At 43.1% G+C, this 17,022-nt stretch overlaps 1 protein-coding gene across 1 annotated transcript in view; it reads left to right on the forward strand.

Moving 5' to 3' along the window:
- Positions 1-17,022, forward strand: part of Topaz1 (testis and ovary specific TOPAZ 1) — a 42,728-nt gene that overhangs the window by 13,505 nt on the left and 12,201 nt on the right. Inside the window, exons 6-14 of the mRNA XM_051202849.1 lie at positions 2,133-2,272; positions 5,622-5,707; positions 6,403-6,528; positions 7,295-7,358; positions 10,086-10,237; positions 10,335-10,427; positions 12,801-12,916; positions 15,407-15,473; positions 16,523-16,697. Coding sequence (XP_051058806.1) covers positions 2,133-2,272; positions 5,622-5,707; positions 6,403-6,528; positions 7,295-7,358; positions 10,086-10,237; positions 10,335-10,427; positions 12,801-12,916; positions 15,407-15,473; positions 16,523-16,697 — 1,019 coding nt within the window. The remainder of the gene's footprint in view (positions 1-2,132; positions 2,273-5,621; positions 5,708-6,402; positions 6,529-7,294; positions 7,359-10,085; positions 10,238-10,334; positions 10,428-12,800; positions 12,917-15,406; positions 15,474-16,522; positions 16,698-17,022) is intronic.

The following is a 17,022-nucleotide window of genomic DNA, read 5'->3' on the forward strand; positions in this document are numbered from 1 at the left end:
CAAGTAAATATAAAGAACCACGGGAGCCTGTCTGTCCATCCTACTGGATCTGGCTGACCGAAGAGAAAGAGACCACACAAAAGGAAGCCAATGCCTCAAGCTTCTTTCTGCTTCCATTTGCCTCACCCAAAGGGCTGTGGCCACCATTACAGTTTCACTAGCAAGACAGCTACAGATATGGATCTATTTTTACCCTTCAACATGTCAACCTCCAGTTGTGCCAGCACCATCTGCTGAAGATGCTTTCTTCTTTCCATTGTATAATTTTAGCTTCTTTGTCACAAATCAGGTGTTCTTAGGTGTGTGGGTTAATATCAGGGTCTTCGATTCCACTGGTCTACCTATCTGTTTTTATGCCAATACCAAGCTGTTTTCATTACTGTAGCTCCATAATAGGGCTTGAAGTCAGGGATGGTGATGCCTCCAGAAGTTCCTTTATTGTACAGGATTGTTTCGGCTATCCTGGGTTTTTTGTTTTTCCATATGAAATTGAGTATTATTCTTTCAAGGACTGTGAAGAGTTCTGCTGGGGTTTTTGATGGGGATTGCATTGCATAGATTACTTTTTGTGTGATTACCATTTTTACTGTGTTGGTCCTACCTATCCACGAGCATGGGAGAACTTCCCATTTTCTGATATCCTCTTTAATTTCTTTCTTTAAAGACTTGATCTTGTTATACAGGTGTTTCACTTGTTTGGTTAGAGTTATCCCAAGATACTTCATACTATTTGTACCTATTGTGAACTATAAGACTAGATAAGGAAATGGTGCTATGATGCACTGGCTTCACTCTGCATCAGTAAGTGGATACCATTTCTTGTTTAGAATACATACTTCATATTTCTTGAACCTGCTATCAGGTATGCTAAAAATATGTCCAGTTAAGCCCAGTGGTATATTCCTATAGTTCCCAGTCTCAGGGAGCTGAACTAGGAGAGTGACTTGACCTAGGGGTTCAAAGATAGGATAGTGATGTCAATCTCAAAAAAGTTTGTTTTCTTCTTGTTGTTGTTGTTTTTGTTTTTTTCTGTTGTGGTGGTTGTGGTTTGGAAGTTTGCTGTAGTGGTTTTTGTGTGTATTTTGGGAGGTTGGTCTTGTGTGTAGCCCACACTGCCCTCAAACTCATGATCTTCCTGCTTCCCCCCTCCTACAATGGGATCACTGTGGTCATAACCACATTACCCTTTATTCATTACATTTGTTACTGTGACAAAATGTCTGTCAGAAGCACCTCATGGGAAAAAGGATTTGCAGCCAGGTGTTGGTGGCACATGCCTTTAATCCCAGCACTCAGGAGGCAGAGACACGCAGATCTCTGTGAGTTCAAGGCCAGCCTGGGCTACAAGAACTAGTTCCAGGACAGCCTCCAAAGCTACAGAGAAACCCTGCCTCTAAAAAACAAAGGAAAGGAAGGAAGGAAGGAAGAGAAAGAAAAAGGATTTGCTTTGGCTCATGGTCTGAGAGTATGTTTTGTGGTATAGAAAACGTGGCAGAGTTCATGGCAAATAGGTGATAGCAGGAACTCATCACATCCCAGTGGATCAGGAAGCAGGAAGTTCAGGCTCTATAGCCCTCAAGGTCCCATAGCCACTCATTTCTCCTCCTAGCCCCTACCTCCGAAAGGTTTCATGGGTTCATCAGCTGGGAACCAAGTATGCAAACACATGAGCCCATGGAGAACATTCCACATTCAACCCATAATACAGCATTCCTATCCCTGCCTCAGCCATTTAACAAATATCGGTCTTATATTAAGAAAATAGGACGTTGGGCTAACAAGATGACTCAGCAGGTAAAAGCACTTGTATGCAAGCCTGACATCCTGAATTTAGTGTCCAGAATCCACATAAAGGTAGAAAGAGGCCCAGCTTCACATAGTCCTTTGACTGCCACACACTTGCTATGACATATGCATCCCCTCCAGAAAAATCATCATCATCATAAATTATTAAGTAAAATGCAATTTAAAGAAGACAGGAGCCCCCATTAGAAATATTGCAAAAATCATAGTATATCGAATATAGTACATGGAGCAGACATAAGTAGGTCATAGTTCTGCTTACTTGGTTCTCATTTTCTGATACTTTATAAACAAGCTAACATTCTGATTCAGTTTTTCCGTTCGTTCAGCATAGAGTCTAAAGATACAGAGGTTGTGGTTAATGAATGTCAGTTACCAGCCCTGGGCCCCAAACCTGTCTGCTCATCTGTGCTTCCTTTGAATCTGAGCAGTCATCAGGAAGATGGAGTGCCAATGCCCTGGATGAATGGTAATACTTGCTTTCTTGTAAGATCTTGTTACCTTGAAGTAATATAGGAATTTCACAGAAGTCATTGCCACCAAAATAAAAATATCTGTATTTGTATGACAGTGGTACTGTGTGAAAAACCAAAAATGTTTAATTATACTTGTGTATGTTTAGGATTTGTGTTATTTTTCATAATTCACAATTCTCTAACTCTAAACCAAATGAGCTTTGTTGACGAATGAATTTAGAAGCTTGAGTTACTTTGTAGAGAACACATCTCACCCTTCTGAACTTTCCCAGTACCCCTCCACCCTGCCTGGTACTACATGCCACAGCAGCAAGGCCACAGCAGTTGTGTATAAATTGCTGTAAAGTTATAGGCAGCATACCTTCAGCCTGTTACAGATTATATCCAGATGCTGCAGAGGTAAAATATCAACAATTGAAATAAAAAACATTTGTGCTGAGGAGGTGGCTCATTGGGTAAATGCTTGCCCCACAAACACAAGGACCTGATACCAAGATATGGTGGCACTTGGGAGGCAGAAGCAGATGAGTCTCTGTGACCTGGTCTAGCCTGATCCAGCTTGGTCTACATGGCAGGTTCCAAAATAGCCAGAACTACATAATAGAGACACCCTCTCTCAGAAAGCAAAAACAAAACAAGCAAGCAAACAAACACAAGGACCTGAATTCAGATTTCTAGTACCCATGTAGAAGTTGGTGGTGAACGTCTATAAACCCAACAGTGGGGGAGAGGAGCAGTGTGGACCCCAGGGGCTCACTGGCTATCTAGTTTTGCTGCAACAATGAACGTCAGGTTCAATGAGAGACCCAATCTCAAAAGCAGTAGGGGACTGGAGGGATGCCTCAGCAGTTAAGAACAGTTGTTGCTCTTGCAGAAGATCCAGGTTCAATTCCTAGCATCCACATGGTGGTTCAGAACCATCTGTATCTCCAGTTCCTGAGGACCTGAAACCCCCTTCTGACTTTCTTGGACATCAGGCACACAAATGGTACACACACAGACTTTCACCCAAGACATTCATATACATAAAATAAAATTAAAAAAAAAAACATGAAGTAGAAGCTGGACATAGTAGTTCCAGCACTCCAGAAGGAGGGGCAAGCAGATCTCTGTGAGTTTGAGGTTAGTCTGGTCTATAGAGAAAGTTCCAGGCCAGCCAAGGATAGATAGTGTAATGGCGGCTCAAAAGTCAGCAACAGAGGAAAATGTGGTAGAGGCTGGTAAAGGAAGATACCTGGTTTTAACCCCAGCCTTGGACACATAGGCTCATACTATATTCATACTATATAGAAATTGTTTTTAGAAAGGAATGCTTTTAAGTGTCCTAGATCTTGTTTTAAAAGGCACTATTAGGCCTAGAGAGATGGCTCCACATTTAAGATCACTTGCTGTCCTTTCAGAGGACCTGAGTTCAGTTCCCCATACCCATGACACAACTGTCTGTAAGTCCACCTCCAGCAGATCCAACATCTCTGCAGGGCCTCTTCAGGCACTGCACTCACATGCACGTGCAGACACACACACTAAACACAATTAAAATTAATGAAACTAGACTTTTAGAAGACACCATTAAAGACTCCAGTGTCTGCTGACCCGATCAGTGCAGAGCACTGTAACTAAGCACCACAGACAAGGGCCAAGCAGAGATTTGTTTCTGATGATTCTGGACTCTAGAATCAAGGTTCTAGCAGGTTGGCTTCTGAGGATCCTGTTTATGTCTCAAAAGGCCACCCTCTTACTGAGCTTATGTGTCTTTCTCTGAGTGTGTAAAGAGAGTGCGCTCTTTGGTGTCTATGCTTATTGGGCCCCTGGTGTCATTGAGGATTAGGGGTTCAGGCTATGGGTCTGTGGAAGTTCTTAGTATGGATATGTCAGTGTTCTTCCTTAGGAAAGGTTTGGGTGAGGCGTTTAACTGAACCAGGGCCCAGGACTACGCAAGTCTTTTAAGAAAGTTATCTGCAGGCTGTTGTTAACTTCAGTTTTTAAGTTCAAGTTTAGAAGTATTTCAGGGAACCCAAGATGTAAGTCACCCAGTATTCCACAGTAATATACATGGCAAGACAAGCCTAGATTGAATAAGAGTGTGCCATAGCAGGCCTGTGAGATGGCTCCGCCAGTAAAGGCACTTCCACCATGCTTGACCATCTGAATTTGATCCCTGGAACATGGTGGGAGGAAAGAACAGCTTTCTCCAAACATACACATGTGCTATATGCCCAAGCATGGGTATCTCACACACTCACACACACACACACACCACATACACCACACATGCACACACACACACACATACACATTCACACAACACACACCACACACACATACACCACACATGCACACACACACACATACACATTCACACAACACACACACCACACACACATACACCACACATGCACACACACACACATACACATTCACACAACACACACACACACATTCACACAACTCACAAACCACACACACCACACACACACACACACCACACACATTCACACAACACATACACACACATTCACACAACACACACACCACACACACCACACATACACACACGCATTCACACAACACACCACACACACACACACACACACACACACACACACACACACACGCAGCACACACGTAAATGTAGGCAACAAAAAGCTAAAGAGGAAGTTAGAGAGGTGACTCATGGTAAAAATACTGGCTATTCTAACAGAAGACCTGGGTTTGATTCCCACTGCCCAAACATCAGCTCATAACTGTCTTTAACTCCATTCCCAAGGGATCCAATGCTGTCTTAGTCAGTGTTCTCTTCTATAAAGAGACTCCATGGCCAAAGCACCTCTTAGGAAATAATGCATTTAATTGAGGGCTTACTTACATTAGTTTGTTATCATCATGAGCATAGTGGTGTACAGGCAGACATGGTGCTGGAGGAGTAGCTGAGAATTCTACGTCCTGATCTGCAGGCAACAGAAAGAGAGAGAAACGGGCCCGGCTTGGGCCTTTGAAACCTCAGACAGAGCCCACCCCTGGTGACACACTTCCTCCGACAAGGCCACATCTCCTAGTCTTCCTCAAAGAGTGCTGATCCTTGATGACTAAGCATTCGAATATATGTGCCAAGCCTATGGGCTGTTCCTACTCAAACCACCACAGACACCCACATTTGGCCTCCGAAGGCAGCAGACATTGTGGATGATGACACGTGTAAATACACATAAAATTAAAAAAGTTATTTTTGATTTTCAAAGAGTATGCCCGTGTGAAACTAAAGCAAACAGGAGTGGCTGTCACTGTTCAGAAGCCAGTATTCACGTGCTCATGTGCTCATTTGTCATGCACTTCTACTTCTAGATTTCAGATTTCCAGGAAGACCTTCTGTCCTACAGCTGCAGAATCCTGAAACCTGTGAAATATTTAAAAGAGAAAAAAATATGGGGGTAAGTCTCCCTCCTCTGCAAAATAATAATCTTGTAAATTATAAGCCATACTTAGAAAAATACAAGCAGAAGGATCCAGTCCCTTTGAAACAGCTGCAAACACACAGACTTTGGGTGGAGATTAGCTAGGAATAAGAAAGCAGCAGAGAGTAAGTACTGACTTAGAGGATATTCACAGTAACAGGTTTGCAGTGGAAGGCAGGAACCTTTGAAACTGAAAGCTGGGAGGGGGAAGGACTATCAGCTGTGGGAGAGGCCTGCTGTATACAGTTCAACTTTATCCTTTCTCTTTTGTGAATCAGAAGAACCCAGGAGAGTTTTGTTTCTAATAAATGCATCTGAAATGCAGTGTGTTCTATGGTATAACTAGCTTTTTGTGAAAGAGGAGACAAGAGCATGAAAGAGAGGAGTCCTGTGTAACCTTTTAAAGGCAGCTGGCTGGGCAGAGTCCACAGGATCAAGCAGGCATGGTGGTGCATAACTTTATCTTGTAACTCTGGAGGCAGAGGTCTACATAGTGAGACCCCGTCTTAAGAAAAAATAAGAAACAAAACAGTCAGAATCTATTATATGACAAATTGAGAAAAGTCCCAGGTAAATCATTCCTAGGTAGTTTTTATGTTAAAGCATTGGAATACTTAGGTGTATCTTCACTCGACTATGTTTTATGATTAACATGGAAGTTTTTCTTCTAGGTGTTCCAGAAGCCCTTAGGGTTGGTGATACCCCATAGATACTGCAAATTTCATTTTAATACATTACGTGGCTGTGAAAGAGCCCAGTGCAAGTTTGTCCATGTACCTGAGCAGGGAGATGAGAAGGTAAAGCCCTGTCAGAGTCGGAGATGGTCTTACTACATGTTTTATCTGGATTGCATAATGCTCTGATAGCACTGGCAATCTTTGCCTGGGTTTACGCTTTATATAATTATATGTGTAAATCTGTATGCAGAGTCTTGCTGTGTTTCTCAAGCTGATCTCAAATCCTTGCTGCCTCAACCTAGTAGCCCAGACTAAAGGTGCGTACCATAGCACCTGGCTTGCCCACTTTGGCTTAGTACTTTTTGCCATCTTTCATGTTGATGGTGCTTCTTTCTCCTTACTGTGTTGATAGTTAATATTCTGTTCTACAAGTTTATTAAAATTTATCAGGGAACATAAAGTTGATGGACATTTGCATTGTTTCTCTGTTTGGCTAATACAACAGTAATACTCTTGGAATTCTTTTCATATCTCCTGGTGAACATGTGCTTATGGGCCATAGGGACTGCATATATTTAGCCCTAGTAGATCCTGTGGAACAAGTGTTATTCCAGGTCACAGTCACAGCAATCAATATCAGGGAGTTCTGGGTGGATGTCACCCTTACCAGCTCTTGGTGTTATCGCAATCATGGTGGCCATTCAGCCATGGTGGTATACACCTAAAATTCCAGAACTTGGGCAGTGGAGGCAGAAGAATCAGTCCAGTATGTGTTTCAAGCCTGTGAATTAACTTGAACATCAACTTTTATTCTAAGCTCTAAGCTCATAACTTTGTTTTCTTGTAAAACATATAAAGGTGATTTAATATTTTATGACTTTTATAGATCTGCGTGGATGTGTTTAAGAAATACATAAGCCTTGATGAGCAACGTTTGCTACAGAGAGCAGGTATGGAATAACTGAGTGATGATTACAAATTCATGTGAGTGGCTTCACACATGTGCTATTGTGTTATCAAGTGTTAAAATCAGTCTAGAAAAGTAAGTCACTTTCACTTGCTGTGAAAGCCTGGCAGCCTGAGTTTGGTCCCTGTGTCCTGCCCAAATGTAGAAGCACAGACCAAATCCACCAAGCTTTCCTCTGCCTTCCATACTCACACCCCACACATGCATCACACACAAACATACACAGTGATTTTTTTCATTAAGAAAATCTTAAAATTTATTTTCAAACTAAGTATGAAAACTGAATGTCTTGACTAAGATTGAGTCCGTTGGCCTTAGAAGTTATTAACAATGTAACTCCCTTATGTGCTAATATTTTTTGACTTAGAGATTTCATTTACTATGTAAAGGTGAAAGTGTCTTCCTCATCAGCTGTTAGCTCTCCATGCAAGGCTGCTCCTTTAGACCCCGAGTCTTCCCTCTTGGTCCTTTTCCCACACTTCCCTTCATTGCCAGGGCAGCAATCCTATCATGTTGACAGCTCTGTCACCATGCCAGACTGTCCTGTGTGTCTTTGCTGCTGCCGCCATGCTGTCTGTCCTTCCAGGATGCTCTTCCATCGCTCCACTCCCCGTGGCTGAGGGCTAGGTAGCCGTCAAGGCCCAGTCCTTACCAGAGGGTTGCCTCTTCAGTTAGCCCTTGTCTGAGTCCACAGCATCTCCACACCCTGCTGGATTGTGAGCCCTGAGAGGATAAGAACCAAGTTTATATACATTTGTTCCCTGACACGGTCACTGAAGCCACTCAAGTGTAATAATAACAGAGCATAACAGTTCCATATTCATGAGCATCCGTCTCCTTCCTCTGAAAATATCCAGGGCCTTCATGTCTAATAAGGAAAGTGGTAAGTTAGGAGCAACAGGACCACATATGGGGATGTACTTGTGATCCAGGGATTGTGACACCCAAGGAGAAGTTAGACAGGATTAAATGTAGGTGAGTTTCGAGTTCCGGAAACCATTCCAAAGCCCGTGAACAGAGAAGGACATGGATGGGAAACATGGGAAACTCCCCAGATGTAAAACTGTGTAAGCATCAGTGGCCATGAGAAAAAACATCTAAATTAGTTTGGGGTGTGTGTCTCTCTGTGTCAGTGTCTGTGTGTGTTACAATGTATCACTTCAAGGTGTCCTGGAGAGATGGCTCAGTGGTTAAGAGCGTGCATGTACTGCTCTTGCAAAGGACCAGGGTTTAGATCCCAGCGCTCATGGGGGCAGTGATAACTGCCTGTAACTCCAGCTCCTGGTCTCCTCAAGAATAGCACTCATATGCACAAACCCACACACAAACATACATGCACACATAATTAAAATTGAAATGGGATGGGCCATAGGGGCACACACCTTTAATCCCAGCACTGGGGAGGTAGAGGCAGATGGAGCTAGAGTGAATTCTAGAACTGCCAATAGCTACATAGGCAAACCCTGTTACATAGTATTTTTAGACCTGCTTAACACTAACTTTTTAGTTTTGCTCAACTTTTTTGTTATGTAGTGACTTTCCCAAGCAATAATGGATTATTCAGATAGTAATGAGTATTTGTAGTGAAATAACACAAAACTAAAACCAGAAGTGATTTTTGCTAAAACATACTTTTAGCTAAAAACATACAGATTTGGATTAGGAAATTTTGGAATGGAAAAAATGATAAGGTGTTCTCAGTTAATTTTAGTAAAATTAATGTAGAAAAAGTGAAATAGATTAAGGAATTAGATGGACAAAATACTTTCTTTATTTAAAAAATTTATTTTTCTTTTTACATATATCAACCCCAGTTCCCCCTCCTCTCCTCCCTCTCTCCTCACCTCCCTCCTGCCCTCCTGCTCTTCCCACCCCCATGCACTCCTCATAGGGGACAAGGCCTTCCTTGGGGAGTCAGCAAAGTCTGGCATACCAAGTTAAGGCAGGACCAAACCCCTGCCCCCTGTATCAAGGCTGAGCAAGGTCTCCCACCATAGTGAATGGACTCAAAAAGCCAGTTCACATCCCTGGGGTAGGTCCTGGTACCTCTGCCAGCCCCCTCCCCCCGCCCTAACAGATCAAGCCACATAGCCATCACCCACATGCAGAGGGTCTAGTTCTGTCCCATGCAGGTTCCCCAGCTGTCAGTCCATAGTCTGTGAGTTCCTACTTGCTCAGGTCAGCTGTCCCTGTGGTTTTCCTCATCATGTTCTCGATTCCCCTTGTTCATATGATCCCTCCTCCCTCTCTCCAACTGAACTCCAGGAGCCCAGTCCAGTGCGTGGCTGTGGGTCACTGCCTCTGCTTCCATCAGTTACCGGATGCAAAACTTTCCTAAAGGAAATTGATAATTTCTTAGTTCACAATAATGAACTGAAATAAAAACCATTCTAGGTCAATATGTTGGTGAAGTTAAAGCCATAAGAATGAGTAATAAGAGTCAAAGAAGTCCTCATCCATCACCAAGTTCCTATGCATCTCCAGGCCATGTGCAAGCCTCAGAGGCCTGTGGGAGTGAGGCTCTGAGGCTCGGCAGTAAGACCATGGTGGCTTGACACTTGGGCTCGGCATGCTTGCTTGACTTCTGATGTCACTGCCATTTTGACTTTTGCTCTCTTTTTCAATTATTTCTGACAATTCTGATCCCTTTCATGAATGAATGTACATGATATCTTCACAGGAACCCAAATGACTAACTTCTCACTTGCAGCGCACGTGTTTCTGGAGTACTACAGAAAGTTTCCCCCAGGGATACACTTCAGTTTACATGTGCTAAATGACCTTCTGACCGCTCTACTCAAGCACTGCTTATTGAAAGAAGTCTTCCAGGTGGTGAAGCTGAGCATAATGGCTAAAATGCTGGTGAGTAACTGAAACACGCTTTTCAGTGTCAGTCAATTTCAGATATTTAGAGAGAGACTTGACAGTGCATTTTTGTTTGTTTCTTTCTTTTATTCAGCCTGCTCTGAAAATATTACTAAAAATATTTGAGTTTGTGGCAGCTATGAAGTTAAGGAACGCTGTGCCTGCTTTAATTGAGATTTTTTGCAAGGTATGATTTTAATCTTTTATTCTCTGATAGGGAATATCAAAAGGAGACTGTTTCCACATAATTATTGATCTTTTATTCATGTTCTGCTTAGTAAAGAATTCATGTTATCTTTTTTTATCTGAAATAGTACAGAAGCATACTCCAGTGATTGGCTTCTCCTTAAACAAATATTCTGAGTATTTAAATGAGTACTTTCTAACCATGGTTTGAGTGACCTTGGAGGTGTTCTGCAGAAGTGGTTGGTTCCACAGTTAGTATGGAGCCATTATTCCTAAAAGTTTCTCAATGCAGTATCAGCATCCCTGTGAAGACTTTCAGTATCATATTTCCTTAGATGTCTCTGCTTCTGATTCTAGTGGTATGATGGACCTATCCAATTAGCCATGGAGAAAACAGAAACTCAAGAGTTTATTTTATGGTCATAATTAGATTTGTTAACCTTATTTTCTCAAGAAATAATTTATACTTACTCTGGTATTTGAGCACTTTTTAAAGATAGATCTTGTTTTTCTTTTATGAGAAAGGGTCTCATCATATAGATCTGGCTGCTTGGAACTCCTGTGTAGACCAGGGTGGCCTCAAGGTCACAGAGAACTGCCTCCCTCTCAAGTCCTGGGATTAAAGATGTGAGCCACCGCATATACAGTTTAAGGGGAGATTTTAAGGGAGTTTGTTCTTTCACAGGTTTGATTTATAGTTGGCTCTGTGGTTTGATCAAACGTCACTGCATGGGAGGGAATTGCAGAGACCAGAAGGCATCGTTTGAGATGCTACAGAGCACAGTAAACCCTCATGGTGCTGTGTGTGTTGTCATAACCCTGAGTGTGGTGAGGAGAGGGTTGTTTTCCTTTGTGAGAATAAAAGTGGCCCATGCCACAACACTAGTTAACAGACCCACAGGAGATGGCTGGGTGGAGACTGGAAGTGAGGTGACTGGGCAGAGAAAGGATTATAGGCCTGAGGAAACAGGAACTCACCCTCTCTGCAGCTGGGAAGTTGCCTGCAGGGGTGAGGTGTGGCTGTAGCTAGCTCCTTTGTCTCTCCAGTCTTTCAGCTTCTGCCCCTGTATCTGACTGCAGGCTTTTATTATTAAGACCTATTAGAACTCTTGATACACAACCCCCGTTTTTAATTCTCACCACTCCCTTAAAATCTAGATGAGGGAGGCATGTACTCTCTCAAATGTTGAAAATGTTTTGAGGAGACTGAGGACAGGCTCAGTAGGCAAAAGGTGCCTGCCATGCAAGCGTGAGGACATGATCTCAGGTCCCCAGAGTGTCCTTTCAAGAGCTGGGTGAGCCAGAAGCCAGTGGGTGGGACACATGCAGCCATGGCAAGTATGTTCCACAGCCACACACACTTCATACACATGCACCAGACATCCCACACACAAAATAAGTAGGTAATAAAGTACAAACATCTCAGTGTTCAAGTAATTTCTCAATAGAAGACTATAGCCACAGAAGACTCTTGGGAAGTATTGTTCATACACCAGCTGAGTCAGACTCCCAGTCCTGGGGATCACTCCATGGTTACTCGAAGGACCTTTAACAGGAGCCACCTTAACCTCAAGCCTTCCATCCTCTCAAGATAAGAACTGTAGGATGCCTGTCTCCACTCATCCATTCTCATACCAGAAGCATCAGTTACTTCCTTCAGCACTCCATATTTAGGCTGAGGTGCATGAAAAGGGTAGGAAATGAGGCACGTCAGAATTAAGTTCTATGATTGTGTGCACAGCCAATTACCTAGGCTGTTAATTTATTAAGTAAAGACTGGTTTTTCCATGACCAGGGCCAGGGGTGACGCTCTGGACAGTCTCCTCAGAATTTACTATCAGGGATGAGGCATCAGTACCACAGCCACCTACCTACACTGGGATAGACAGTGCCAGATAAGAGTGACACCACAAAATAATCTTGGGGAATGGGAAGAAAAATCAATCGTTATATTCAAAAATACCATTCCCGTATTTGTCTTATTTTATTTTTTTGTTTGGTGGTTTGGTTGTTTGGTTTTTCAAGACAGGGTTTCTGTGTGTAGCCCTGACTGTCCTAGCCCTAGCTCTGTGGATCAGGCTGGCCTCAAACTCACAGAGATCGCCTGCCTCTGCCTCCCGAGTACTGGGATTAAAAGTGTATGCCACCAATGCCTGGCTTTTTTTGTTTTGTTTTGTTTTTTGTTTGTTTTAAATTCTTAAGGCATCTTTCTGTGGTTCTCAAACACTTGAAGAAATTATGCTTCAAACTTTGCTAGTAAGTCTCGAACTCCTGTCCCCATGTTTTCTCCTGCCACTGTCTCAGTCGTTGCTCACTCACGGACTCCTCCGTTACTTCACAATTTCACAAGAACAATTACTGTTTCCTTCTGCAGTTCACTGAAGCTGGGATGGTGCCTGACTCAGAGCACTTGAACTATATTGTCAAGCTCTTATACCAAGCACAGGCATCCCAACAAGACATAGCTGCAGTTCTGGAAGCCACGTCCAGGTAGGATGGGAGACTTCCCTGTCTCTGTCTCTGTGGGGACCCAGAGAGGTGAAGGCAGAGTGCTTGTCAGCGCTCCTCTCTGGGTGCATTTGTCACCTTTCACAAGCCCTCCTGTCTCTCTGCCCACAACTGACCATACTCTGCCTCCACTCGTCCCTCACGTCTCTTGGCTCATGCTTTACTGCTTGCTTAATTGCACTTAATACACTCTAATGTGCATGCAAGTAACTTTATCTTTTTTTTCTCCCTGGCTCACCTTCTGTTAGCTTGGTGTTCTCCCTTCTCCCTCACGCCCTATGTCTACTCAGCGTGTGAGACCCTCAACCATGTATTTAGTCTCTGATTGAGTTATACTGCCATAGGACTGGAGTATCCTTCCTTGGGACAGCACTTTCCTGGCTGGCATGTACAGGGCCCTAGGTTCCATCTCTAGCCACAAAAGCAAGCAGGTAGTACTGCAATATACCTGTATTGAGAAAAGGGAAAGCAAATTTTGTTGGTGTTGGAGAGATACATTAATGTGCTTGCCACATCAGTGTGAGGGCTTGTGCTCTTAGCATCCACATAAAGGCCCTTGCTTGGCCTCAGGGACAGTAAGAGAATGAAGAACAGATAGACACAGAAAGAAATATCTTGGGTCAGTGGTCTGGGCTCTTTGCTAGGAAAACACAGCACACCAGAAGCTCAGCATATTTACTGTATAGCTGAACAAGGTGGGTTTTTACATACAGAATAACATCGGGGGGGAGGTTATGGTTTATCGTATGCAGCTGGATGGAGGATGTAGGCTTAACTAACCTAGTAGGAGCAGTCTTGAGGTAAACATCCAAGGGGAGAAAGCTATGACAGACATTTTCTGCACACACTACCAATATCCACACTTGGTCCAGAAGGGAAGGCTTGGTCCTTTCCCTGTGAGCCTTGCCCTGAGGAATACCTTTGCTGTTCCTCCATGGGTCTGCGGCTCTGGGATTCCTCTGCTCCCTGCAGGACGGTCTGAGGAATGACCCCCGAGGCTGACCCCTGTGCACCCCCAACCACCACACACTTGTTTTTTAAAAGAAGAAGGCATGGACATGAATTATAAATATCAGGAGTGAGAGGATCGGTGCAGATCCACCACTGAAGATTGCTTTAATATCCACTGTATGAACTCAGCAATGATGATCTAAATAGTGTGTAAATTAAAGGAAAAACTTAACTCACAATTTAAAAGCTTCTAAAAAGAAAAAAAAAAGGCATCCCAAGGGTCCGATACTTTTTCTTGGGAAGTGCACTCATTTTTAAAAGATGAGGCTGAATGAATGTATACATAATTCTAGAATTTAGGGAAGGAGACAATATTTATTGGCCTATTTTTTTCTTTTTGTGGTTTGTTTGTTTTTGTTTGCACCCAGGTGGACTTATTCTGTAGCCAACTTTGGGCTTGAAATCCTAATCCTCCTACCTCTATCTCCCAGTTGGTAGGAATTGCCACCAAGCTTAGCTTATCAAGATTTGTGAGGCAGGTATTACCCATATACAAAAGACAAAGTGGGCCCGTCATGGTAGCACACGGCTTTAATTCCATCATTCAGGAAGCAGAGGCAGGTGGAACTTTATGGGTTTGAGGTCAGTTGGACCTGAGTTCCAGGACAGCCAAGGCTACGTAGTGAGACCCTATCTCAAAAAGTAAAAGTTAAAAACCGAAGTGGTACAAGAAATCAAGAGATGCCATGGTGACTCAATACCTGTAACCTAGCAATTGTGAGACAGAAGCAGGAGGATCAGAAATTCAAGTGTAGCGTTGGCTTCATAGCAAGCTCGCAGTCAGCCTGGGTTACAAGAAACTGTCTTCAAAAGACAGCCCACAGATCAACCATGCTGCTATGTAACAGCAATGAACCTAGAAACCAAAATCTGAAACAGTGCTATTGATAGTAGCTCAAAAACTAAATGCTAGGTAAAAAGCTTATAGAACATACTTGACTTGTATACTGGAAACCGTGAAATGTTGAAAGAAATTAAATAAACATACTACTTTTATGAACTGAGAGATCAAAAAGAGATATCAATTCTCCTTATATCCATTTATTGGTTTAATTCAAGTCTAAGCTATGATATGATAGAAAAATAATTCATTCTAGCTGAACATAGTGGCACATATGTAATATCAGTAGGCTATATTACTTAGATACTGTAATACTTAGAAGGCTGAAGCCAAAAAGTCAGGAGCTGGGATCAGCAAGTTGGCTCAGGAGCTAAACACATTTGCTACCAGGCTTTATGAGCCGAGTTCAATATCCAGAGCGCACAGTAGGAGAGACTGACAGCCGCAAGTTGTCCTCTGACCACCACGGGCGTGCTGTGGCATGGGAATTCAGCTTGTAAATAACTTAGGATTTCTTCTGTGTATTAGGTTCCTAACGTATATATTTAAAATGTAGAACAGACAGGAGCATTGGTGACTGAGGGGTGAAGTAAGCATAATCAACTCTTCTGTCGTTGAAGGGTACGAGTAAGGCGCCTGAAAACGAGCTGGAAGAGTGATTTAGACTCGGCCTTGAGTGAAGTGGAGGTATGACATTGATCTTCAGAGATACTGCTGGGCTCCAAAGACCAGTGACAAAACGTTGGACTAATCAGGAAGAGCTTGAGAAATATCACTGTTAGAGAACATGCTAAGGAAGAGAAATCTGGTCGTTACATTTTGAAAAGCAAACCTCTGAATTTCTAGGGCTTTAGGCTGAAGGTGGAGCTTGGCAGGAGCTCATTTGCCTGGTGTGTACAGAGCCCTGGATTCTAAGACCACTACCTACCCCCACGTCCCCACCCCACTCAAAGAAAAGCTTAAGGTTGTGAACTATTTTAAATTAATTCTCAGGGTAACTTGCATTTCAAAGTTGGCTTGCATCGATCTAGTGCTGGGCAGACGTGTGGCCGTAGTGCAGTGTGGATGGCTGTGGGTCTGGACTGAGGAGAGCTAGGGGCACAGTGCGCTCTCCTGGCATTAACATAAGAAAGGGGAGGGAAGAGGATGGCTCAGTGGCCATGGGGCTCACAGCCACCTGTAACTTCCGCTCCATAGATAAAGAAAGCCCCTTCTTCTGCCCTCCAAAGGCACCAGCATGCATGTGTGCATACTCAAACACATAGACAGGCACATTTACATATAATTAAAAATGAAATAGAGTAGGAAGGGGGACCTTAAAAATGGCTCTACTCTTCATACCCATTATGTGCCCTCTCATTGATGACATGACCTTGGTCAGCATGATGTAACCTTGAAACAGCCTTTGCACCTGCCATAGTAAGCTTTTCTTAGGTTTGACAGAAAATAGAAGGCCGTAAGCATACTGGAATTTCCTTTGTGGGCCCCAACTCTTAAAAGGCCAAATAATGGTAAAAATGCGCTCCCTCTAGAAGCAGGGAAGGAAGCCATGAGTTACAGTCCACAGCTGCTGTAGTAAGAAGGGTGAAAATCCCGTGCGGGTTACTCAGTGCTGCTCGTCAGGGTTTCAGTTCCCAGGCTGAGCCATGCTCATTTCTGTGAGCCTTCAGGTGCCTATCTGATAGCGTGTGCTTGCTCCCTCCCTCCATCCCTTCCATTTTTAATAATTTTAATAGATTTGTAAAGAAAAAGGTGACTGGACCAAATTGGGAAACCTGTACATTAGCGTAAAAGTGGGCTGTGAAGAATTTGCGGATTTCCAGAGATTCTGCGCTTCTGTTGCGGAAGCCCTCACAAAGGACTGCAAAGAGCAACTGCCAGGCGTTCCTTTTTGTGAGTTTGCGGAAACAGGTAAAACACTCTTCCCGTGCAGAGGCTTAGCCAGTGTTGCAAGTTTTAGACAGACTGAAATCTGTACATTTTTGCATCCACCTATTAATGTCAAGGGCAAGAACTCGTTTTTAGTGTCAGATATTTCACAGAACATTAATGTATTTTCTTTTCATTTAGGTTAATAAAATTATTGCAAGTGATATGAGAGCACCCAAGTTTTTGATACTACTGGTATTTCTACTGTCTACAAATCAAAAATATTGTATAGCCTTTAAAATTATATTCTCTTGAGGACTGGAGAGATGGCTCAGAGGTTAAGAGCACTGGCTGCTCTTCCAGAAGT

This window comes from Phodopus roborovskii, unplaced genomic scaffold, assembly GCF_943737965.1.
Source record: "Phodopus roborovskii unplaced genomic scaffold, PHOROB, whole genome shotgun sequence".
Lineage (NCBI taxonomy): Eukaryota > Metazoa > Chordata > Mammalia > Rodentia > Cricetidae > Phodopus > Phodopus roborovskii.